At 41.4% G+C, this 27,216-nt stretch overlaps 1 protein-coding gene across 1 annotated transcript in view; it reads right to left on the reverse strand.

The window, feature by feature from the left end:
- LOC115111747 (polypeptide N-acetylgalactosaminyltransferase 9) overlaps positions 1-27,216 on the reverse strand; it is a 94,565-nt gene that overhangs the window by 65,729 nt on the left and 1,620 nt on the right. Inside the window, exons 2-4 of the mRNA XM_029638119.2 lie at positions 15,301-15,484; positions 8,672-8,838; positions 4,148-4,322 (exon numbers count right to left, since the gene is read on the reverse strand). Coding sequence (XP_029493979.1) covers positions 4,148-4,322; positions 8,672-8,838; positions 15,301-15,484 — 526 coding nt within the window. The remainder of the gene's footprint in view (positions 1-4,147; positions 4,323-8,671; positions 8,839-15,300; positions 15,485-27,216) is intronic.

The following is a 27,216-nucleotide window of genomic DNA, read 5'->3' on the forward strand; positions in this document are numbered from 1 at the left end:
TAGGTATATATGCTTGGGGATAAAAGCTGATAATACTGTAGTATTAGCAGGATAAATCTCTGTCTATTCTGTATTTTTGGATGCCCGCCTAGTGTGTGGTTTGTGAAGCACTCACTGTGTAAGCGTTACGCCATCTTCCTCCTTTCAAGACGGATAAACACTGAACCAAGACCAGTCAGTCAGAGCAAGAAGAAAGGTAAGACATGTTTCAATTTAGCTGTGAAAAAAAGGCCACAGGGTTTCTAGAGCTCAGTACTGTTAAATGAAAAATAATACTTTTAGCACACTTGCACAGCAAGCAGACTGAGCTCATTATATCCACTAAAAGAGATACAAGCTTTGAGAAGAGACCACAAGTGTCAAAATATGTCCGATTTTTAAACTGTTTTGCACAATGAAAAGATGAACTACTCAGTATAAGGTCTATGAGATATTATCTACCTTTATTTTATTTAAAAAAAAAACTTTTTGGGGAAATCAAGTGTTTAGTTCACAAATGTATCCAAGAAAAGCACCTCATTGAATCCTGTTAAAATATATTTCAATTTTCTGAACAACGAATGCAAAGCACACAATCCAAACCAATTGAGAGGTCCTTGGAAGAGGTTGGAACGGTCTCTTATTTTTCCTATTCTCCATTCTCTGACCTCAATCTGAATCCTGGGATACGGTCGGATCACAAGGTGTAGCAGCATCACAGCACCATCAAAGCGTGGGGTTGTGACCTGTGCATTTCATTACAGCCATGCAGCCTACATCCAACACGCACAGCCTTTAATCTTCCCCCACACACATACGCCGCTCGCATGGACTAATAATGAATCATTAATAACCTGATTGAAATAGTGCAGAATTCAAAAAACAAATAAATATACATTTATCTGAGGCTGCTCCCCCTGTGGGAGTTCAGAGTTCAAGAGGCACGGATGCTCATTATAACCCTGTCGTATTTCCACCACATTAATTGTATTTACAGAAAAATGGAGGTTAGTCTCGGAATGGATGACCCTAGTTTCTCAGCATTGGATGTATAGTTGTACTGTTGTGGCTTTGGATAACAGCAATAATGCAATGCAATGATATAACATTTACCCATCGAGGAAAATGTCAAAATGAATGTAAATTTGTTCCATCCATTCCAACAATGAAAACTATTCAAACGCAAACTATTCATACTTAATAAACCAACATGGGTTCAAGGAAATTGAAAGTGTCAAAGTACATTTTATGATGCAATTACATCAAATTGTCCTAGAATTCCGTATGTGTATAATCAATTCTATGCTAAGGGTAAACAATATCAACTGGACAGTTTCTTGGCTTCAGAGTGCCAGCACATTCACTTGGCTCAGAAAACTGGATGCCTGCATGCATTACTAGCTCTAACAAGGTTATTCACTATGCCTCATGACAAAAAGCAGGGGAACAATCCATCTCACTTATCACTTATGTATGTGCCATAATGCATATTCATATGATGATGAATAGAGGGGCTTGTGATTGCAGCGAATGGACACATCTAAGGTTTCTTCTAGTATTTGAATAAGGGCTTGCAGCATAATACGCCACATACTGTACATTCAACACGTGTCATATTTTTTGCTATTCACACTGAAATCTATATACTCGGCTCTGTGCAAACACAGAAGCACACTCACAGTTGAAGGGCCAAAAATGTGCTGTATGCAACACAAATCAATTTCAATCAAATTCTATTTGTCACATGCTTCGTAAACAGGTATAGACTAAAAGTGATTTACTTACTTACGGACCTTTCCCAACAATGTAGAGAGAAACAAAATAGAGAAATAATAGAAAAGTATTGACATGTAATAATAAAAGTAATGATGAATACACAATGAGTAACGATAACTTGGCTATATACACGGGGTATCAATACCGAGTCGATGTGCAGGGGTATGAGGTAATTGAAATAGATATGTACATATAGGTAGGAATAAAGTGACTAGGCAACAGGATAGATAATAAACAGTAGTTAGTGCAAAAGGTCAATGCAGATAGTCCGGGTGGCTATTTGGTTAACTATTTAACTAACTATTTAGCAGTGCTATGGCTTGGGGGTAGAAGCTGTTCAGGGTCCTGTTGGTTCCAGAATTAGTGCATCGGTATGGCTTGCATTGCGGTAGCAGAGAGAACAGTTTATGCCTGGAGTCTTTGACAATGTTTAGGTCCTTCCTCTGACACCGCCTGGTATAGAGTTCCTGGATGGCAAGGAGCTCGGCCCCGGTGATGTACTGGCCCGTACGCCGTATCCTCTTTAGCGCCTTGCGGTCAGATGCCAAGGATGAACCAAAACATATTTCCTAGAGTGATGTAGTGCCTGATGTTTTTTCATCTCGTCTATATCATTCTTTTTTTCTACATTCTATGGCTTCTTTGAGAGAATAAGTCGAATCCAAGGGCACAGTTGTACATTTCATAAGCTGATGTACAAATATAATGTAGACTCATGTAGTAAAACAAATGAATGGCTGCTGTACCAAACAAAGAAGCAACACTATAAAAAAAGTGAAACGTGAAGTGTGTGTGTGTGAGTCGCGAAGGCAGCAGGTGAACTAAATCAAAAGAAATTCAGACTGATCCCTGCATGTAAAACAAGAGAGTGAACATCAGAAACAAGGAGGGTGGTTCCTGTGGAGGTGAAAGGGTGGTGAGGGGATGGAGAAGCACATCCATTTTTTTCAGGAGCAGATGGGGAAACAGATGAGGGAACCACCAGGGAATCAATTATCATCACTCACTCCAAGTCCTGATGAAACCAACCAACCGACTCCCCCATGTAGCTGGCTGGCAGAGACAGCTGGGTTTGGTGTGGCCATTAAGTTCCCACTAAAAGCCCTCCTGGTCCAGGATAAAGGTACATGAGATTCTCCTCCGCCCAGAAGTTGAAAGGTCGGCGGTGATGAATGTATAGCGGATCAGATCACAGTAGATTAAAAGCTCTCCTGGTCCAGGATAAAGGTACATGAGATTCTCCTCCGCCCAGAAATTGAAAGGTCGGCGGTGATGAATGTATAGCGGATCAGATCACAGTCGACTAAAAGCCCTCCTGGTCCAGGATCAAGGTACATGAGATTCTCCTCCAGAGGACTAGACTAAACTCAGAAGGCCTTGAGCCTTTTTACCTTTAATGCTGTATGTTGATTTGTTATAGTCAAATGTGTGTAGGAATCACATAGTCGTTTACTCATAACTAGGGAGGAGGGGACAAGGAGTTTTTATGACCATGTGATCTCACTTGTGACCTTACTCCAGGCCCTAGATTTTCCTGGTCCAGGGCAACTCTAGGCCCTATTCATTACAAATGATGCCATTCAATACTCTTGAACAAGATATTTAACCACAATTTTATTGAAGTGATAAGTAAATATATTTGGCAAATATTTGTCATCTGTCTTCTCTTCCTGTTATGTCTGATGTTTGAGTTATGCAGCAATGGCAGTATCTTGTTAGGTGAAGTACCTGAGCTACAACCAGGGAGGCAGAGAAACAATTTATTACCCAAACCTTCGGTTCCAGCCCTCATCCAGCTTCCCCACAGCTTCCCCCTAGCTTCCCCAGGAACACACCACACACTCAGTCTTAAAAAGCCTGACAGGATGACAGGCTCAAATTAGGTGCCAATTACAATGAGCTTGAGTGACATGTTTGGTGGTAACCATGACTGTCAGCCAGACATTGGGTTGAGACCCCCATCATGCTTATAAGACTAAAGTCTAAGGCCTGAGGAGGGTGGGAACAGTGTGACAAACACAACATTTGAGCTGCTCTCTATTAAAACGTCAGCGACTTACAGGACAGCACAGTACAGTACCGTACCATACCATCGTTGAAACCCAACATGTATTTTCTATTGGCCATTAGTCACAGTTCAGGAGTGATGAGGAAAAGCTTATTAACAGTTCTAACTCTTTCAAAATGAAGGTCATATTCCCTGAATGTGCTGCCTCAGTAAGAATTCCTCGTAGCGTAAGCACTGTTTAGCTGACTCTTAATCAAAATGCTTAAGGAGCGACCCGCATATTTCATTGATGATTATGAAGGACTACAGCCGTTGCACTCTAACATGAACCCCAAGAGGGAAAAGGAGAATGAAGAGTGTATGAAGATGAAGCACAGTTCTTACCAGGCAGTGTTGAACTCTACATGGGCATCAAAGAAGCCTACGACCGGGGCTGTTGCAGCGTTCCAGCCGTGTATCCTGGCTCGAATCAGGCCCTCCCTCTTACTGTTGCGGACGATCTTTACCAGGCCTGGGTAACGCTTGTTCACATACTGGTCCAAGTTGAACTTCAGCTCCACTGGAGAGACAAGAAAAAGAGAATCAGTTCTGTTGGAAAACAACAACAAAAAATAGTATTGGCTTCACCACAAATGCAAAGTTTGCAGAAAGTGTTGTGTGAATTGGTATACAACAATCAATTAGCATGGTTTGTCTGAATAAAAATGGGGTAATGAATTGCCCCAAGAAGAACACAACAGAGCTCAGCATCATGAGTTATGTAGAAGTAGAACTAGAGCGACCCAGCACAACACAGATTACTTTATTATTTCTGTACTGTAAAAACATTCTCTCCCTCTCCCTTCACTCTACTCCAAGGGATGAGCCTGGCTTTCTTTCCGTGTCGCTATCTTACCTGCAAATAAAGTCTGTGAGGTAAACAAGCAGTTCCACAAATGGCCCGACTGTCTGAGCCCACATAATGTTTTTGGAGGATTGGTGAGTGTTTAAGGTTCTCCCCCCAGAGTGCTCTACCTTCTATGGAAGAGAGAGAATAATAAGGGCGAGCAAAGCTTCATAATGGATCTGATGCCTGGAGCTGACGCCTGCTCTGTACATAAATCAACCTCTGAAAGAACACCTGGTCTAATCTGTAGGTCTCAGTTGGATAGAGGAGGTGCTGTCATTGGAGGTGTGTTCAGTACTTTTTGTCAGAATGGGTAAAGCTGGTCTGCCTATAACATTAAAGTGGCAATCATCAGTAGAAACATTTACAAAGCTGCCTCCGCACCCCTGGTTTGGTAAAAAGCTAAGGGATGCGCCTGGAGAAATGTAATCACTCTCAAATTCATAGGCAGAGCTATGGAGCTATGCAAGGATTGACCAACCATGATATAAACCTTATAGTTCATAGTTATAAACATTATAGGTTGAACCATGTGTTGAGGCTACATAGTGTTTGTTCACAAACATTGGGGTAAAACAAGTTTATATTTGGGTTCTGATGGGGTACGACAGTTGAACAAATCTCATGTGTCATTTATATTATAAGTTATATTCTTCAAGAATGGGTACATATCATTCATTTATAAGTCCAAACATGTATGTAGCAACTGCTGATTGCGCCTTTAATTAAGCAACCTTTGACTACAATATGACACTAACAGACAACCAATGACTAAAACCAAATGTTTTTCCCGGGTCATGTGATCTGACCACGAAAAACACTGGGCCGTAGCGATAGACGACTGTGACCTGACCTCTACACCCTAAGTTGAAGTTTTCCCCTGGGCTTTTTTTCTGTTTGTCTATGTTTAAGTTTACTAGAATGGCTTGTGAACTGTGTGAAAACTGCGGCACCACTGATGCAGCTAAAAGATTACGAAACCCAACAAAAAGCGCAATAATTGCATGGCTCTTCTGCTGGGGGGAGAAACGTTATAGGATCCCCTCTGGTGCCCAGCAAACAAATAGAAATGTGGATTGCATCCGTGGCACTGGAGAATTATGGACCATGGACTATGTTTTAAAGGGATCGACGATGCAAAACAGCAAAGAATAAATAACTATCCATCATACTGTGAATATGGAATGAATACATATTTCACCATATAGGGAGCCAAATGATTTCAGGGTGAAATGTTCAGATTGTGAGAGGCCTTCTGCTGTGTCTGATAGATTTTTCTCACATGCATTGGTTTTATTTGATCAGTCTAAAGGCTTACACATTTTCAACTGCATACATGTATATCAAGTGGTTTATTTTGATGAATGACTTCTAGACTATGCCTATTGACACATATGTCCTGTGTGGTCACCAGAGATCAAAGGCCAGTGTGTAGCCATGTTGATTAAGGTCAATTGGCAGCGGGTTCCATCATATATTACATAACTTATATAGCCTATACCACTGACAGAGAGAGAGAGAAAGAGAGAGGAGAGATTGGTCATATTTCTTGTCTTGATGATCAACTGCAATCCACTTGTATTTAATGGATTCAGCTCTCATGTCACGTTATGAGCTGCACTCAATTTCGCTTCAGTTCAACAGATCCCAGCTAGCACATAACGTTCTGAGAACCATATGTTTCCTAGAGCTTGGTGAGAGTGTGGTTGTCCTACAGTTATTTTTGCATACAAACAAAACACAAGATTCTGGGAATGGTGCAGGATGCCCAGCTAGCAAAAAAAAGTTATTTAGAAACATACACATTCTGTTCTCATCGTCAACCAAACTTTCTCGATCTTCTATCTTGTTAAGTGTGTTCAGGTGTGTTGGCCGCGCGCACTAACTGGCCACAACTCATGTTAATGAGTGCTTGTTTCCTTTAAAATGGGGTCTGTTTGAATAGACTAAAATCAACACCTTAATAGGAGTTTTAAATGGATGTAGCTCCATCCTGTGTGGACTAATTCCATGGATAGAGAACAGAATCTCACCAATTTTGCATGATTAATGACTAAGCAAATGAATTTCCATGTGTCCTATCTGTGCTTGGAGTTCAAAACAGTTAACCCAAACTAAGCTAACAGTGTTATTAAAAGTGTTATTGAAACATGTTCTCAGAACATTAATAATTTCAGTTCTAAGAACATTAATAGAATCTCCCAGGAAAACTTTCAGGGAACCATAGCAAAATGTTCTCAGAACCTCCCTGCAACCTAAAAACGTTCCCAGAACAGGTGAAATGTTCTGTTCTCAGTACATTAAAAAAACATTAAGTTTTACCATTCAGGACACTTAACGCTTCGTTCCCAGAACCAATGGGAAACCAAAAACGTACGTTCCATCAACTTCCATGGAACCAAATGTGTCAGCTGGGATGCTATTTTCATTATATGATCCATTAAGTTATTAATTTACTTGCCATATTTGGAGTTGAAATTCCAGAAGGCCTATTAATGAAACATTGTACTTCTGATAATATTTAAGCTGCAACAATGAATGAGTGTTTGTGACTGTTACTGTTATGATATACACAGCTAGCTAAACTTCATCAAGTAGAACAAGCATTTAGTTTCCCCGCGCGCCCGGCGCTCACTAAGGCAAAGGAGCAGCCCAATAACTGTCACTCTGTCCCAGCTAAAGGATATGTCAAAAAGACAAGGCAAACATCCCATTGGGCACAGACAATTCAACGTCTATTCCAAGTTGGTTCAACGCAATGTCATTAAAATGACGTGGAAACAACGTTGATTCAACCAGTTTGTGCCCAGTGAGATGTTCCCTGTGTGTGATTCATTATGCACCAAGTGAGCCTCTGTGCCTTACCTCTAGTCATTTCTCAGAGCCGTGGTCAAATGAGAGGTGACAGGCATAGCCAGCAAGAAAAGGTCAAGTAGCCTAGCCTGCATATTACTCGTCTGTCACTGGAGAGAACAGCTTAAACATCTGCACAAATTATCATCACCAATCACAACCAGTAAATATTGGGGTAGACGGATAGGGGGAGTCCTTGGTTTGGTATTTTGCCGCGGCTGCCATTTGTGCCTACTTTGTTTGGTTTAAATGGATGCCTAATTAAGAGCCTCTACATGAAGAGTAGGCAGGTGCTAATGTTGACTCTTACTTGGTCCTCTTTCAGTACGTTATTTGTGCCTCCTCTCTACGCCTGCCGGGGGGAAACTGGGACTTAAATCCAGCTCCATGCCAAGTGATGGAGGGCCAAGTGTCGTTTGGAATCTAGTTCATTGTCCCTCTCTGAAACAGGCAGGATCTTGGGAGTCGTGGCTGAGCGGGACCGGCTGCCACGGGCCATGCAGGTGTGTGGAAGCAACCAAAGCCCCATGTCGACCAAATCACAATGAAGGCTGTGCACTGCACATCAGTTCAACAGAGGATAGAGGCCACTCTTTTTTTCTGGATATTTTTAAACTCACTAACAGTGTTTAAGAGCACACCCCCAAGGGTTCTCCATTCCTCTCTACTCTGCCCTCGTTCATTCTCTTCTCTGAACACATGCACAACCAACACACAGAGAGAGAGAGGGAGGGAGAGAGAGAGAAAGAGAGGGAGAGAATAACACTTAAGTTAGTAATGTATTTTTGTTTAACTTGACTTATTCGATCACGGCTGTTTATTTCTTTTATAAGGGAATTGACTCCTTTGGCACTTTTCCCCAAACACAAACAGATGCAATCCTATGTTTGTGACTCCACCCTACACTTTTAAAGAGACAAAAATGAATTGGAGAGGTAATGTTTGTGGAGCAATTAGCCACAAAAAAAACAATGCAGGAATACGGGGATTGTGGTTATTCAAATGAGATATGGGAAGCAAAACACTAGGTCAGGTAACAGTAGCAGCACTGTGACAAATGTAACAAGGGCTTTATACATTCACTTGATTGATCATTTGATTGAGCACAGTCACAGGGAATGAACAGTTAGATGGTTATGCTAAAGAAGCATCTGAACTAGACATTTTACCACTGTCGCTGTTGTCGTCCACCAGGATGATCTCCTTGAGAAGGTGTGCCGGGGTGTGGTTGACCACGCTGTGGACGGACCGCAAGATGACGGACAAGGCCTCGTTCACAAAGATGAAAACCACTGAGATCTGAGGGAGGTCCTCTGGGTAGGTCAACTGCTTGCACCTGTATGGAAACAAATCCTAGGGTTTTATAATTATGGAACACAATTCAGGATTTGGCCAGTGAACCGGTAAAAGTGAGCTGCCCTCTTTCATTTGAATAAACCAAGTCTTGTTTGAAAGTTCTGAACTTTCATTGTAAAAGGAAGATATTGAAATGCAAAAAAAAAATAGCATATATTCAGAACATTCAAACATAAAACACTATTCATTCACTGAGCATACACACAGAAGTCTTCATACATTTAATATAGGAAGACTTGTGTATGTATGCTCAGTGAATTAATAGTGTTTTAAGTCGATTCCCCTTAAAGCATACCACGGTCCCGAAACATTTTCTGACAAAGCAAAGTAGGGGAAATAGGAACACTCTTTAATGTGAGGGTTGTGGCAAGGGAAAGCTGCAGCCTGGCTGCAAATGAAAGATGCAGCCCCTTCCTGGCTAGCTAGATCTATAAGCTGGAGGTGAGAGGCAGATGAGGTGTAGAGAACAGGGCTGGGAATGACACCAACACTGACGGGCTAGGCCTTTCCTCCCTCTCTCTCTTTATCTCTCTCTCTGGCTTCCCTCTCCAGTCTCCAGAGCCAAGTCTATCTCTCTGTGTCTCTCCCTATCCCTCCTCCCTCCATCTCCCACAACTCTCTCTCTACAGCCCAGGATCTCAACTAGAGAAAACGCTCTTGCAGCCACTGATTAGGCCTCTCACACCAACGCATGGTAACTGGAGCTGTGGAGCAGTGATTCTTGTGATTGCAATCCAATTTCATGTTGTCGTTTTCAATGACCCAGTTAATGGAATGAATTGCACACGCCCACAGTAGTGGTTGCTGCTGTACACAAGCACGTAAACAGGCACCATACAGTAGCGTTTAGATTTTGTATATTTTTATATGCAGTTCATCATAGTCTTTTTGACTCCTCCCATTGCGTTTCCCTAGGGCTTTCACAGTAGCATAAGGCTTTGCAGGCATCTAAAGGTAAAGCTGGTCATACTGAAACGGATTCCTATGGCAACAACCACATTTTGTAAACCATCCCCCACCAGCACCTTAATTATATTTCAACTGCTGTCCCACTGGGCACACACTGGTTGAATCAACGTTGTTTCCACATCATTTCTGTGAAATTACGTTGAGCCAACGTGGACTAGGCGTTCAATTGACGTGGGGTGTTATTTCATCTTGATTTCTTTTGGTGTGTAATCATATTGCACCACAATTAGGTGTTAATGAAGTACTAGTCACAATAAGATGTGTTTATATTTTCAACAATGTTCTCACCTATGGTTGAAATGAATGGTTTATGAGGCGGTGGTGGCAAAACGTCAACACAACAAATTAATTCAAAACTTAAATCGGCTTGGCTCTGAGTAGATGAGAGCAGAGGTCACAAACACAATTAGTCATTTAAAGCTGGAATCCTTAATGGTGAAACTGCCACAGTCCGTTTGCGAAATTACAACAACAAAGACTTTTACTACAAACGACCACAGTTTTTTTCCCCCTTAGACATCATGCATAATAGAACAGCAGCATATGTGCTGCAATTATTTTTACCACGAAGCACGAGGATCCCCAGCTCTGCTTCATGAACAAAACAAAAACAACAGCCGTGGGGCAGACAGTGGCGCTGTTTTCCCTACTGTTTCCATAATCTTCCCCACAAAAAGTTTAGTATTTTGTCCCATATTCCTACTACACAATGACTACATCAAGCTTGTGACAAACTTGTTGGATGCATTTGCAGTTAGTTTCGGTTGTGTTTCATATTATTTTGTGCCCAATAGAAATTAATGGTAAATAATATATTGTGTGATTTGGAGTCACTTCTTTTGTAAATAAGAATAGAATATGTTTCTAAACACTTCTACATTAATGTGGATGCTACCATGATTAAGGATAATCGTGAATGAACCGTGGATAATGATGAGTGAGAAAGTTAGAGGGTGAAAGATCATACCCCTAAGACATGCTAACCTCTTACCATTACCAACAACAGAGGATGTTAGCATGTCTTGGGGGTATAATATTTGACCCTGTGTGTGTGTGTGTGTGTGTGTGTGTGTGTGTGTGTGTGTGTGTGTGTGTGTGCATCAGATGGAACCCAGCATTGCTCTGCGTCCTGTCTACCCACCTAAACTTGAGAATAGTGCAGTCAGTCAGTTCTGCATAAACCAATGATGTGTGTGTGTGTGTGTGTGTGTGTGTGTGTGTGTTTGGCCTGCACTAACTGTTTCTCACCTCACAGCAATGGGAAATGACAGGAGAGATATGTACAGTGATATGGAGAGGAGGAGACTGTAAGGGTGTTATACATGGGTCCATTTTAGGGCCTGTCCTTTTTTAAACTGTACACAAATGATGTTGGTAGGAATGTTTAAAACATCACCTGTATGCTGACGACACAATTGTTTACTCCTGTGCCTCTTGTATAAATGGTTAAGTGGCATCTGGTTAAATGAAAAGCTCCATTTTAAAAACAGCACATTAAAAACTTGGCGTAGAAACTGAAAATAGGTTTTTATTTGAAAAACAAAAATCAGGTTTTTCTATGTCAGTTAGAAAGGAACTTGTATTTGTGTTGGACTCTGGTGACACTGTTTACATGCAAGCTTCCGCCAGTACCTTTAGGGTGCTGGCCACAGTGTATCATGAAGCACTTAGGCTCATAACTTATGCAAGATCACTCATATCTTTGCTCCTCACTAACAACAAAAATCACAATCCTACAGCCTCCGCTCTCAGGACTGAAAGGGGGAAACAATCCTTCTCCCTACAACGCTCCAAGGCAGAGCTACAAAACAACTGACGCTGTACTGTACATTATTTTGTCTAAATGGGTCATACTGTTAATGTATTATTTTCAGTATATGACCCTTTTCAAGTTCAAAGTGAAGTTCTATACAATTATTTCAGTCACAGTCCATTTCTATTTTATTCTGTCAGGAAATGATTTGATTGAAAATCAGAATTGGTTTACATATCAGTTTATATACTGTAGGTTTCCTAGTTTGTTTTTGATTCTATACAGAAAGTTCCATGTTTCCTCTCAATAATAGCAAACAGGACTGTTTTGATTGATAAGCTTTTCAGTGTATTCCTGAAATCCTTCCAAAAGGATTCCCTTTCTCTCAGCAAGTTTATTTTGTTCTCTTTCATAGCTGTTCCACTGCCTCTTTCAATCAGCCATACATGCATTTATACGTAAACACGAAGCCATGTCTGGCAGTGAATACAAGTGAATCTTTGTGCAATAGTTTTCCTTTAGTGGGGGGGACAGCCACAAGCTGACAACCATGCCAAATCGAATGATGTATGTTTTATTTGGGCAAAGTTTAATTTGTCATGGCTAGTATGTGTATGAATATGGTTACCATAAGAATAAAAGCCAGAAGGGACTGGAGAAAGGCACCAGATCACTTCAGCTGAGTTGTGTCTATGGGCAAATTCAGTATTGAGGTTGTTAAGTGATATTGTAGTTCCAATGCCCTAGTTACTGAATTCAATTTAGGACATTGCTCAACCTTAAATTTGTGCCTGTCTGCTGGAACGGGGAGGTTTGTAGGTCCATAACAGTATGAGCGATCGACTCATCTGTTTGTAATGGAACTAAGCGCACTGGCAAGCTCTCATAATTCAACCTAGAACGATCTGTGACAGAAACAGAGCGCCAGATTAAGACTTATTCCCATCACACTCCCTTTTCGGCCTGCGACGCTGGCTGGCCGGCCCGCCTGCTTTTCACAGCCATGTTATTCGCTTTGAAATTTCACATTAACCTGAGATAACCTGTGCTGCACAGGAAATGAAAGCAACTCTACCCCTATAGAAAAGATTGTTCTCAAAAAGACATTAGTTTGCCTTGTCATTTCGCTGCCTTGTTGAGGAGATAAACTCAGCTTTTGTGGGAGAAACATTAGAGCTGAAGCCTTTTACTTACAAATGGCCGCTGCGGTGACCTTGCGATCCCATTCCAGGGTATCAGAGGCTTAAGAAATTAGGTAGCGCCCAGCCGCGTGACCTTCCTGCTTTATAGTCTAGTTCTCCAAGTCCCAGATACGTCTATGGGGAAGTCTATGGGGAACCAACCTCAACATCTGTTGCATTGCTTGATCTCAATGAATATAGGAGAAAAATTGTGACATGTCTTGCTACAAATGATTACAGATGATATAGATGAATTGAAATAGAAAATATTGTACAACTTCGCATCAGGGGCTAAAAGAGCCAAACTAGAGAGCAACAGAGAGCTAACAGCATGGAAATGACATTTTCACATTGTCTGTGAGGTATAGGCTAGACGTGTCTTTCATTTTCTTTCTCATTCAGATGCTATTCTCTTCTGCCCTCTGTGAACCTCAGGTGCTAGCTAGTGCATCATTCTTATTGGCCCATCCCTTCTCTAAGAGATAGTATTGCAGCATTGTGCTACAGGCCACCAAAGGATGGGCAACATGGTGTGGTGTGAAATCAGTTCCTGGATGGGATAATAAAGCCTCAAGTTAACTTCCTCTGGATCAATGTTAGAAAATGTCACCGCTGGAAGGATTGGCAACATAAAGCTCAGACCACTGGACAGTGAATGGGGGATAAAAGGGTTTAGGAAAATGGTCCGTCTTGACAAGTCTTGATTTGACCATGATGATAGTGGGCTGTAATTAGAATGAATATATCGGAGGTAGGTCTTAAAACCCTACAAAAGGAGAAAGACAGTGTAATACAGAGGGGATGAGGAGTGTGGATGTAGAGATCATTCAATAATCTCCCCCCTTCTCCGCTCCATGACTCCCGTGCAATTATGGCATTTGACCAGAGGTGTCTTGTGTTACCCTTTCCACACTATCCTACAGACCACAATCCTATACTTTGCTGGCTAAGGTATTTTCTTTTCACATTGTCCTTTCAGGCAATGTTTCAGAAATCAAGGCGGCCGCATAAGCAGGGCAATGCGGTACAGATCGGCTTGGCTCGGCTCAGTAGTGTGGAAATGGTGTCAGTATATTGAAGGTGTGTCTTGTGTGTTTCTGCACAGCCCAATTCAGTCCAATACGCAATGCAATGCACCCACATGGTATGAAAATAGCCCTATCCCATTCCTGCACCAAGGACCCATGTTTTGATTACAATCACAGTCCTTGTCTTGTTCCAATCAGTAGACATCTTGCTACCTATGTCTAATTAATTACCCCAACAAGGTCGTTCAAAGTGCAGGGACAATGTTTGTTTTATATCATTCCAGCCATGGTGCAATAATACGCAGAACAGTGAGACATGAATATGTTAAGCTTAAACATATTGATTTCCTTTATGCATAGGGAGCCCACTGTATCTTCATCAAACACTGTGTCTATATGGTTGTTATGAACTGCTTGGCTTTGGGGAAGGGTTTCACCCTCTGGAATGACATCTAAAGAAAGAGCATATGTTGCTGCACATGTTTGTTAATGGCGTGACCAATTGTGTTGAAATAGAGACACACGTCTCACACACACACACACAGCATAGAACTGCATGAATCATTATTATTTCCACAGGGTATACATAACATACAGCTGCCCCTTGCATTATATGTCAAACACAGGACTGGGGGTATGATTATCTATCACGAGGGAGTAAACAATATATGGAAATACATGGTCTAGCCAAACCGTCAACACTGACTTCCTGTACACACGATCAAACCGTCAACACTGACTTCCTGTACACACGATCAAACCTTCAACACTGACTTCCTGTACACTTGATCAAACCGTTAACACTGACTTCCTGTAGACGTTATCCTCCTCATAAAGAATCATTTCCTCAAATCCTCTTTTCCACCAAGCAATTTTCAGCTGGTTATTAATTAGTAACCCGTCTTTTCACTCTTTCCCTTGCTCGCTCTCTCCTCTCGTTGATTTTCCAGCATGAAAGAAAGGGGATTACAAAGCGGATGTGGATGAAATGAATTGTTATCCCCAGCAAAGCCCAAAGAAGTCTCTGGACGTCTCTCTCTGTCTGTCTGTTTTTGTTCTCTGACACGGGCTGGTCTGAACACCAGTGGCATGCCTTATTATTCGCTCACAGTCATTGTATCACAGATGTAGTCCCACATTCTAAATATAAGATTCATTTTAAAAAGGCCATTAATATTCCTACTGGGGTCTCCACGGTCTCTTTCATAAGAAATACTGCTGGACTCTCTCTTTTATTGCATTATTAACTAGCCTGCCGCCCCACTATCAACATCTTCTCTGGCTGTCTGGGACAATGTCTTTCCATGTAAGGAATACTCATGTCTAATGCAGCTGCCCTGGCCTAGCTACTGTACGGAGACAAGACAAATCTAAAAACCCATTTTGGGGTTCTCACTGTTTTACCTCAATTCAGTTGGGTCTTCTATTACCTACAGACAATGTTATTTTCTTTTCCACAAATAAATATAATACAAAATACTAAATGAATAAATAAATAAAGTCAAACCTACTTTTTGGGTCTGTAGTCCGGGATGCTACGGTCCAGGGATATGCGGTCACTGAGCTGGGCGTTGTAGCCGTACTCCTCGTACTTCCCCTCCCCGTCAACATGGCTGTCATCCCCCAGAGTGGCAGCTGCTCCTCCCTGGCCCAGACCCCCAGGCCCCTCCACCAGCCCCATGGGCTTCGCCAGCCCTAGAGGACACACACACACAGAGAGAGTGAGACGGACAGACAAAAAAAGAGACAGAGAGTGGTAGGTGAGAGGAGAGGCCATACAGAGGGACAGGTGATTGACATTTATGGGCTGTGAGAATCATGGGGAGTGCATCATTACCCTATCTGTCTTTAAAGGTGCTGAAAATACCAGCCTGGGCGTGGGTTTCTCAAGATGACAGAGTAGAGCGAGCAGCAGAGAAGAAAACAGTGGTGCAAGACATAGAGAGACATATAAAGTATAACATCTGCATTCTACTTCTATGGCACAAGCATTGCATTGGAGATATGAACACTGAGTGTACAAAACATTAAGAACACCTTCCTAATATTGAGTTGGCAAGGAATCAAAAAGGGGGCGAAAGCATTCCACAGGGATGCTGGCCCATGTTGGCCCATGTTGACTCCAATGCTTCCCACAGTTATTTCAAGTTGGCTGGATGTTCTTTGGATGGTAAACCGTTCTTGATACACACAGGAAACTATTGGGCCGGCAGGTAGCCTAGTGGTTAGAGCGTTGGACTAGTAATTTAAAGGTTGCAAGATCGAATCCCCGAGCTGACATGGTAAAAATCTGTCGTTCTGCCCCTGAACAAGGCAGTTAACCCACTGTTCCTAAATTCTTAGAAAATAAGAATTTGTTCTTAACTGACTTCCCTAGTTAAAAAGGTAAAATATTGAATGTGAAAAACCCAGGAGTTTTGGCACTTACTACCATACCCTGTTCAAAAGCACTTAAATATATTGTCTTGCCCATTTACCCTCAATGTCACACATACACAATCCATGGCACACATACAGATGGATTGTGTATGTGTGCCATTGTCTCAAGACTTTAAAACAAATCTTTAACATGTCTCTTCCCTTTGATCTACACTGATTGAAGTGGATTTAACAAGTGACATCAATAAGGAATAAAAGCATTCACCTGGATTCACCTGGTCAGTCTATGACATGGAAAGAGCAGGTGTTCTTAATGTTTTGTACACTCAGTCTACATTTCCCTGGTACTGATCATTTTCCAGGATATCAGGTCTAAAATCACTGTTGGAATTATCCTCATTTGGAGAAGCACATTAGATACGCTTTCCTTATAACCTAATTAGAATTAGACAGAAACTGATTGGGACTGACAGGTTTACAGATACTATTGGTCACTATTGCAGTTCTCTAGACTGTTATAATTCCCTGCAGAGGAAGGGGTCAGCGCTGTAAATACAAAATCTATCAACAAACAAAAACAGCTTTTCAACTACACATTGATGGTCGTTCACTAAGTGATTTTACGTCTTCAGGTTGAATCAACGTCGTTTCCATGTCATTTTCATGAAATTATGTGGAACCAATGTGGAATAGATGTTGAATTGACGTCTACTGTGCACAGTGGATCACACATCAGAAATACATTTGTCAGTTAAGTCTCCCACTATTGTAACCAGTGGTGGAAAAAGTACCCACTTATCATACTTGAGTAAAAGTATAGACACCTTCCTTAATAGTATAAAGCATTTCAAATTACTTATAATAAGCACATCAGACAGATTTCTTTTTACGGATAGCCAGGGGCACACTACAACACACAGACATCATTTACAAACAAAGCATTTGTGTTTAGTGAGTCCTCCAGATCAGAGGCAGTAGGGATGACCAGGGATGTTCTCTTGATGAGTGAAGTGAGTGAATTGGACCATTTTCCTGTCCTGGTAAGTATTTGTGCGTGTCAGGGAAAATGTACATTCTTTTCTTTAGGAATGTAATGGAGTAAAAGTAAAGTCGTCAAAAATATAAATAGTAAAGTACAGATACCTAAAGAAAACTACTTAAGTAGTACTTTAAAGTATTTTGACTTAAGTACTTTACAGCACTGATTGTGACTGACATCCGATTGAATGTATCATACATTGTTCCCCTGTCTGTGACATTTGTAAAGGGGAAAGGGTTATCAGAAATTAAGGGTACAATGGGTTATCAGAAATTAGATTTTCCGAGATCTCAGTCTCATTTAAAAAATATTAAAAATCATTTAACCTTTATTTAACTCATCAAGTGAATGCTCTTGGAAGTTCAGTCTTTAATCACAGACAGTGATATTTTGCTGTTAAACTTTCCAGAACGACTTCAAAGTCTGGCTCTTAATGATAGTTTTGGTTTGTATTTATATTCCTGGCTCTTTCTTTTTTTACCTTTAACCTTGTCTGTTTAAGTATGGATACTCTGCTGCACCTTGTCTACTATAGGTATGAAGTCTCATAGCGTTTCTGGTTTGGATATGTTAAACCATGCTGCACAGTGACATTGTAGGGGCTTAATTGTATCTGTGTGTCATACTTCCAGTGTGATCTCCACAGGTAAACCATGTTGCCTCTTCTCAACAGATGAAAAGAAACAGCAAGTAAACAGGCCATACTAATGAAGATCTTCTCCCCAAGCCATTGCAAAGAAAACATTTTGGGGATGAGGGCTTTGAGGTTCTGGGAGATTTGCCATTGGAGCTGAACGGTTGGCGGTTGCAAGCTGTCACCTGTCACGAGAGGGATCACATCAGGGGACACGCAGTGGTGTCATCTGACACCCTGGGTGGGGTTCAGTAGCGTTATGAACCCAGTCTGAATCCCAATCGCCGCTCTCATAACACTGAGGCAATCTAAGAAGCAACTGAAAGTAAAATCTGGAGTGCCTCTGCGTGAGACTCGGAAACAGCCTAACATCCCCGCGGTTTTGTTTTCCGCAGTCCTTGTTATTTTGCTCCCCTCACTCTCCGCTTCTTCTAGCTGGTTGAAGAAAATTCCATTAGAGGATGAGCGGATGCACATTGAGCCAGGAAGTCTGTCTGCCATTTGCTGCTGCCTGACAGAGTGGTGAAGAGGTATTTCAACATAGGCCTCGTGCTACTGACATGGTTCCAACCCTGGTCTCTTACACGTCACAAGAGCACATTAGCCCGCTAAGCTAAATCTTAGTCAGTGGTCCAGGAAGCCAATGCAACTCTACGTCTAAAGCAATGTTACTCATCATCAGTGGTGTAGTGGAGGGTAAATACAGTTTTTCTATTTTGCGTGACAGTTAACCCACCTTGCAGAAAAATCCATTGTAAGTCTAGGGAACGTTATTTTTTTCACCGTGACTGAGGATCAGAGTTTACCTTCCTATTTTTTTACCACTACATCACTGCTCATCATGGGAGTGTGGTCCAGAGTACTGGTTTTATCCTGTGTTGGTTTTACACATTATTGAGCAGCAACAGCAAACAGAACCGGCTCAGGGATTTGGTGGTGATTGGTTTGGAGCTGCCTTTGTTGTGCTGCTGCCAAAACATTTGGGCTTTGATAACACCTCAGAGAACAATTTGTTGTAGTTACAATTTCTCACTCTGCTGCTGATTCATCTTTTCATGTTTTTTTTTCTCTTGAGGGTGAACATTCTGTTGATTGGAGCAAAGCAAGGAATCCTTACAATGCCACAACTTAATAGTGTAAACAGAGGGGTTAAGCTTTGGATGAAAAACGACAAGTCCGCTACAAGGATGTATAAATTAAATTGGGTTTTATTACAAACCACTCTGAATTGGTACGGTAGATATTGCTAAGTGTGTAAAGCTACTTGATATATTAAATTAGACAAGCCTCAAGCCATTTAATATAATTCATATTCCAGACCGAATCAAACATTGAATGATTGCATTCACTAAAACCCATGAGTAGGTTGACTCATTATCTACAACAATGAGAGACATCTCAGACAAGGCAACAAAATACAACAGTAATATGCTTGTGCGATTCATCATTGAAATATATTGGACTCTCGTTCAGAGTAAGGATTATTGTGAATCAGGTTGGGCAAACTACTGGGGAAACAAGAATGGCATATGCTCCAGCTACCACAGTGTTTGGCCAGAACTCTGAATGTCAGTGCACCTCTATGACTAATCGTGTTACTGTACAGTTGACCACAGTGTTTGAGCACTGTGCTTGCTCCATTGGGTTGGACCTGTATACAATGTGCAGAAACATTCATTTGTTCAGTCAAGGCAGACAATATGCCTACCATGATGTCGTTCTGTGACTATGAAGCAGAATAAATCTGGGAAGGAAGGGTAGGGGGAATCAGGTATACAAGATTTGTCCAGGACAATGACAACAGGTTTATTAGACTGACTTATAGGGCACTTTTAAATGACTTTTCTGTCTGGGGTAAAACTGTACATTGCTTATTCACTATGGCAAAGCCACCAAAAAGAGCGTCAAGCTTTTTAGCGTAAACACAAGCATATCAACAGACGTGTGTAATCCTATCCTATTGTGAAGATTCATGTTGTATCACTGACACATCCTCAACCCAATATCCTCTACTTCCTCTAGTTTCATTCTTCAAACTACACATTAGCAAAACACCTTAATTATCCCACAATGAGATAATTACAGGGAAACATCTGGTTGTTCCACCGTAAACACACAGGTGCTATTCCCTGTATTACGAGATTTGCAGCACGCTATTGGGAGATAAAGGTTTGCATTCAAAATGACACCCTAGTTCACTACATAGTGCACTACTTTTGACCAGAGCCCTGTTCAAAAGTAATGCACTCTATAGGGAATAGGGTGCCATTTGGGACTCAGAGGAGGATGATGTACTGTTCCTATGCACTCAGATGGACAGATGTGTCTGTGCAGATATGAGAACGAGAAAGACTGACTACCATCAAACATCAATCTAGGTGCACTATGTCCAAGTGCATATCTATCTTGATGTTCAGTCGCTCACCTCAGAATCCATTTTGACAGAGGCGCCCGCAACATGATACATTAAAGGCATTACAGTGATCAATTATGCAATAACCTTAAAAAAGTGTCTAACTTGGGCTTTTTCGATAGATGTCAAACTAAAAGACATCCCAATTTTGTGAATGATTTAAAGGAAAAGTGGAGTTATGCGTGTCAAAAGTGAAGCTGAGATGTTATAAATATTGATGTCTTGGATGTGGTCGAGTGATCTGTTGTTCAAGAAGAGGAAAATAACTCCCTGTGGTTGGTTGTAAAAGCTACAATGTGGGCGATCCATAAAACATTGGCAACGTGGGAAAAAAGGCATTACACATAAAGTCCTCATTTTCTGCTCTTTTCAAAAAACACAAACCAATGAGTCATAGGGGTGACTCGTATCTGGAAATGATCAGAATGATATCTCGAGACCCAATGTGCCATCACAACAATCTAAGCTTGCATGGAAACACATGCAAAGGTCTGAGAGTGGAAAGACCTGTTTCAAAAGAAGAAGTGCACAATAGCACCATTTAGCATTTATAAGGCAAAAATACTTTATTAATCTGGTACAGTATATCTGTCTATAAATGATGTAATATGCCAGTTTCCTAATGAAAAGGAAATATTTTTCACACGAATCTAACCTCTCATTTAGGAGGCCAAGGACATATTCATATCAGGGCTTTGTAGGGAATCATCAAATTCATGTCTCAAAATAACCACCGTATGAAATCTCTCGCTCTTCCCAAAGTGTCATTATCCTGTCGATAGAATGCAGATTGTCAGAAGAGGCGGTGAATTCATTACAGAGATTCAGATTCCTAAAGACTGGAACTGATGAAATGATTATCATCTGTTCCTGAAAATGTTTGGTAGATGATTCCTTATCGACATATCATTACTGGAAAATATATTGGATTCCTTCACAGGCTCCATTCCCCCACTCCAATCTGCTGGGGCGTTGTCTGTGGGCTCTCCAATATACTGTAGAATTACTGATGAATACTATTAAGGTATGGGAGATGAGACAAAATTACATTTCTAATTCCTTGTCAGGATTTCTCTCCCCCCAGGCTTTATTAACAACATTGCTCACTGCAGCATAATCGAAGAGTTTATCTCCCAAATGCTTTACCCACCAATTTTTCACATTTGTTTTTATTTTCATTAGAAATTATTGCATATTGGTACCTTCATGGGTGTGTAAAATATTACAATTCTCAGATTTGTACTAATCCATTTTTTTGCAAAACACTATATATCCATTGTTCAGTTGAAATGGAATGTTCGTATCCTGTATATTTGACTGTCTCACCTAGCTTTCTTAAAATGAATGCACTTATTGTAAGTCGCTCTGGATAAGAGCATCTGCTAAATGACTAAAATGTCAAATGTAAATGTTTTACATACAGATCTCATTTTACTGTATTGAAGTTTTTTAATATTGACGTCATAAATGTATCATTTGTAAATGTCTTAATTAGAAGTGGTTATTTGATACATTTGTGTAAAACCTAAAGCTAAGTTACCAATGTTTCAGAAAATGTATATATATCGCGTTTTGAAATTAAACTCTTCAATTGGGCATTATAGATATGAGTCATATCTAGTGCTGCAGATGGAACGTCCATGCCATCTCATCACGTCCATGCCATCTCATCACGTCCATGCCCTCTCATCACGTCCATGCCATCTCATCACGTCCATGCCCTCTCATCACGTCCATGCCATCTCATCACGTCCATGCCATCTCATCACGTCCATGCCCTCTCATCACGTCCATGCCATCTCATCACGTCCATGCCCTCTCATCACGTCCATGCCATCTCATCACGTCCATGCCATCTCATCACGTCCATGCCATCTCATCACGTCCATGCCATCTCATCACGTCCATGCCATCTCATCACGTCCATGCCATCTCATCACGTCCATGCCCTCTCATCACGTCCATGCCATCTCATCACGTCCATGCCCTCTCATCACGTCCATGCCATCTCATCACGCCATCCATGCCATCTCATCACGTCCATGCCATCTCATCACGTCCATGCCATCTCATCACGTCCATGCCCTCTCATCACGTCCATGCCATCTCATCACGTCCATTCCTCTCATCACGTCCATGCCATCTCATCACGTCCATGCCATCTCATCACGTCCATGCCCTCTCATCACGTCCATGCCATCTCATCACGTCCATGCCATCTCATCACGTCCATGCCCTCTCATCACGTCCATGCCATCTCATCACGTCCATGCCCTCTCATCACGTCCATGCCATCTCATCACGTCCATGCCATCTCATCACGTCCATGCCCTCTCATCACGTCCATGCCCTCTCATCACGTCCATGCCATCTCATCACGTCCATGCCATCTCATCACGTCCATGCCATCTCATCACGTCCATGCCATCTCATCACGTCCATGCCATCTCATCACGTCCATGCCATCTCATCACGTCCATGCCATCTCATCACGTCCATGCCATCTCATCACGTCCATGCCATCTCATCACGTCCATGCCATCTCATCACCTCCACTAACACAGGATGAAACCAAGAGTGACATGAATCACTGATGACAAACACTCAGCCCTGCTCTGCTCAGCCTGTCTGTTTTAGGACAGCATTGGGTTGGAGGCTGTGACATCTGAATGCAACTGATGTTGAAACTAAAATAGCTGTGCAGCAACAGTGACCATCCACCTGACAGAGCTTGGGAGGATCTGCAGAGAGCAATGGGTGAAACTCCCCAAATACAGGTGTGCCAAGCTTGTAGCGTCCTTCCCAAGAAGACTCCAGGCTATAATCGCTGCCAAAGGTGCTTCAACAAAATACTGAATAAAGGGTCGGAATACTTGCAGTATGTAAATGTGTTAAAGTTTTAAAAAAAATTTTTATACATTTGCAAACATTTATAAAAACCTGTTATTTGCTCTGTCATTATGGGATATTGTGTGTAGATTGATGAGGGGGAAAAACGATTTAATCAATTTTAGAATAAGGCTGTAACATAACAAAATGTGGAAAAGGTCAAAGGGTCTGAATACTTTCCAAAGGCACTGTATTTATTGATGATTATTGATAAACAAATACACTTTTGGCCTTAACATGAATACACCGATCAGAGAGGATCTATCTGTGAATCTAAAGTTGCACTGATAGTAAGTAGAGATCTGGCATTTTGTATATACTGTTTAGGTCACAACACTGTCCTATAAGCCTGTTAACCAGAAGCTTAAACCCAGATAGACGCTTATCCATTAGAGGATAGTGCCTCTTCAGCAGAGGAGAGATGCTGATAACCCTCTTGTCAGTTATTTCCGTACTGAAAGAGTTGCTGATAACACACTTCACTGTTGTTTTTGTGAGCAATGACCTCATTGAAATATTAGATAGTGTTAGATGATATTAGATAGTGGTTGCATCCCAAATGTCACTATACCCTATCCTGTATAGTGCACTACTACTTGCCCTATGGGTCCTTGTCAAAAGCAGTGCACTATAGGAAGTAGGGTGCTAACTATAGGAAGTAGAGTGACATTTGTGATGCCAGTGAAGCGGCCTTTGCAACCAAATTGACTGGTTCACAAATCTATGGAATATTTAAACCATAAAGTCAAATACAAAATGAGGGCACATTGTCCAAATCACTGACTGAGCAGTACTGGAACAAATGCTTGCACAATGCACAGGAGCTGCATCACTTTGCAAAGCCATGTAATAGAAGATTGGGCATTTTAAATGTCCTCTAAATCTAATTGGGCCTTGTCTTAATCCATTGGCATGTCACTGTTGGACAATAAACAACTGAAAAATGGGCAATTACCTCAAATCGCTGCTGGACATGGTAATAGTTATTGGCACGCAAGTTTCTCACTCTGTACAGCCAATCCCAATTGCAATAGAATACAATTAGTGGTCTGTGCCCCATTTACATATTGGGCAATAAATCGGGATATAAATGTATGATTAAGTGTGTCAATAAATAGTTGGATGCTAAACATGGAGGGGTTGGTGACAGGGGGGGAGGATTCCTCCAAACTCTGTCTGACTCTGTACACTTCAGGGCAGATACATTTTAAAAATGTTTTAAATAACAATGTTTTTATTGTCACACACCAGATAGGTTCAGTGAAATGTCCAGATAGGAGCAGGATCTAACCTCTCATTTAGGAGGGCAAGGACATATTCATATCAGGGCTTTGTAGGGAATCAAATTCAAGTTTCAAAATAACCACCGTATGAAATCTTTCGCTCTTCCCAAAGTGACATTATCCTGTCGATAGAATGCAGATTGTCAGAAGAGGCGGTGAATTCATTGGAGATTCAAATTCCTAAAGACAGGAACTGATGAAATGATTATCATCTGTTCCTGAAAATGTTTGGTAGATGATTCCTTATCTACATACAGTGGGGCAAAAAAGTATTTAGTCAGCCACCAATTGTGCAAGTTCTCCCACTTAAAAAGATGAGAGAGGCCTGTAATTTTCATCATAGGTACACTTCAACCATGACAGACAAAATGAGAATAAAAAAATCCAGAAAATCACATTGTAGGATTTTTTATGAATTTATTTGCAAAGTATGGTGGAAAATAAATATTTGGTCAATAACACAAGTTTCTCAATACTTTGTTATATACCCTTTGTTGGCAATGACAGAGGTCAAACGTTTTCTGTAAGTCTTCACAAGGTTTTCACACACTCTTGCTGGTATTTTGGCCCATTCCTCCATGCAGATCTCCTCTAGAGCAGTGATGTTTTGGGGCTGTTGCTGGGCAACACGGACTTTCAACTCCCTCCAAAGATTTTCTATGGGGTTGAGATCTGGAGACTGGCTAGGCCACTCCAGGACCTTGAAATGCTTCTTGCGAAGCCACTCCTTCGTTGCCCGGGCGGTGTGTTTGGGATCATTGTCATGCTGAAAGACCCAGACACGTTTCACCTTCAATGCCCTTGCTGATGGAAGGAGGTTTTCACTCCAAATCTCACGATACATGGCCCCATTCATTCTTTCCTTTACACGGATCAGTCGTCCTGGTCCCTTTGCAGAAAAACAGCCACAAAGCATGATGTTTCCACCCCCATGCTTCACAGTAGGTATGATGTTCTTTTGATGCAACTCAGCATTCTTTGTCCTCCAAACACGATGAGTTGAGTTTTTACCAAAAAGTCTGACCATATGACATTCTCCCAATCTTCTTCTGGATCATCCAAATGCTCTCTAGCAAACATCAGACGGGCCTGGACATGTATTGGCTAAGCAGGGGGACACGTCTGGCACTGCAGGATTTGAGTCCCTGGCGGCGTAGTGTGTTACTGATGGTAGGCTCTGTTACTTTGGTCCCAGCTCTCTGCAGGTCATTCACTAGGTCCCCCCGTGTGGTTCTGGGATTTTTGCTCACCGTTCTTGTGATCATTTTGACCAGACGGGGTGAGATCTTGCGTGGAGCCCCAGATCGAGGGAGATTATCAGTGGTCTTGTATGTCTTCCATTTCCTAATAATTGCTCCCACAGTTGATTTCTTCAAACCAAGCTGCTTACCTATTGCAGATTCAGTCTTCCCAGCCTGGTGCAGGTCTACAATTTTGTTTCTGGTGTCCTTTGACAGCTCTTTGGTCTTGGTCATAGTGGAGTTTGGAGTGTGACTGTTTGATGTTGTGGACAGGTGTCTTTTATACTGATAACAAGTTCAAACAGGTGCCATTAATACAGGTAATGAGTGGAGTACAGAGGAGCCTCTTAAAGAAAAAGTTACAGGTCTGTGAGAGCCAGACATCTTGCTTGTTTGTAGGTGACCAAATACTTATTTTCCACCATAATTTGCAAATAAATTCATTAAAAATCCTACAATGTGATTTTCTGGATAATTTTGTCTGTCATAGTTGAAGTGTATCTATGATGAAAATTACAGGCCTCTCATCTTTTTAAGTGGGAGAACTTGCACAATTGGTGGCTGACTAAATACATTTTTTGCCACACTATCATTACTGGAAAATATATTTAGAGAACATACATAAAAAAATGTTTGGGAATAACAATGTTTTTATTGTCACACACCAGATAGGTGCAGTGAAATGTTATTTTTTTTACAGTTAACCATAGTAGTTCAGTGGCTCTGGAGCAAATTAAGGTTAAGTCCTTTGCTCAAGGGCACATCGGCAGAGTTTTCACTTTGGCGGCTCAGGTATTCGAACCAGCAACCTTTTGGTTACTGGCCATGTGCTCTATCTGCTAGGCTACCTGCTGCCCTACATACATAAATACATGGTGGCTCCCCGGCCCCTTACACTAGATAAAGCCCCCTGAATGTGAGGATGCATCATATATTTGGTGAGGCAGTGCCTCCTGGCTTTGCTCCAAAGGCCTTGACAACTCTTGAGAAAGGGAATAAACTGACTACAAACACTTTCACCAAAATCCTGTTCAAAATACAATAGTGCCGGCATTAATAGGCCTTTTGCTGGGCACCAAGGCCCAATTTCACTATGGTGGTTTGATACAGTGAGTACACAACTTATCTTTTAAGAACCTGCCTCTATGGAAATGATTTTATGTTAACATTTTCACCTTGAAGCGGAGTTTTGTTGACGTCGACTGAATAGGGAGATTGAGGGAATGATTCGCTACTTCAAACAAATCAGTAATGGCACAGGCTGCTTATAATAGGATTTGTATATACTATTGATAACATATGGCTGATTCTTACTGCATTTGGGGAATTGACTGTATAAAATGCTGCATACTCAATATTCTCTACAAGGGTTAAAAGGACCTCTCAAATTAAATGTTGGACTTTTCAGTCTATGGCTCTCATGTTTCATGAGTGCGTAGGACCATGGAACACACAGATGTTTTTAACACGATTTAAAGGATGCTGTTTTGCCAGGCAGACCAAATCTCCTACAATACATTTCAGTGATTAATGGCAACATAACAAAAAT

This window comes from Oncorhynchus nerka, linkage group LG27, assembly GCF_034236695.1.
Source record: "Oncorhynchus nerka isolate Pitt River linkage group LG27, Oner_Uvic_2.0, whole genome shotgun sequence".
Classification (NCBI taxonomy): Eukaryota; Metazoa; Chordata; class Actinopteri; order Salmoniformes; family Salmonidae; genus Oncorhynchus; species Oncorhynchus nerka.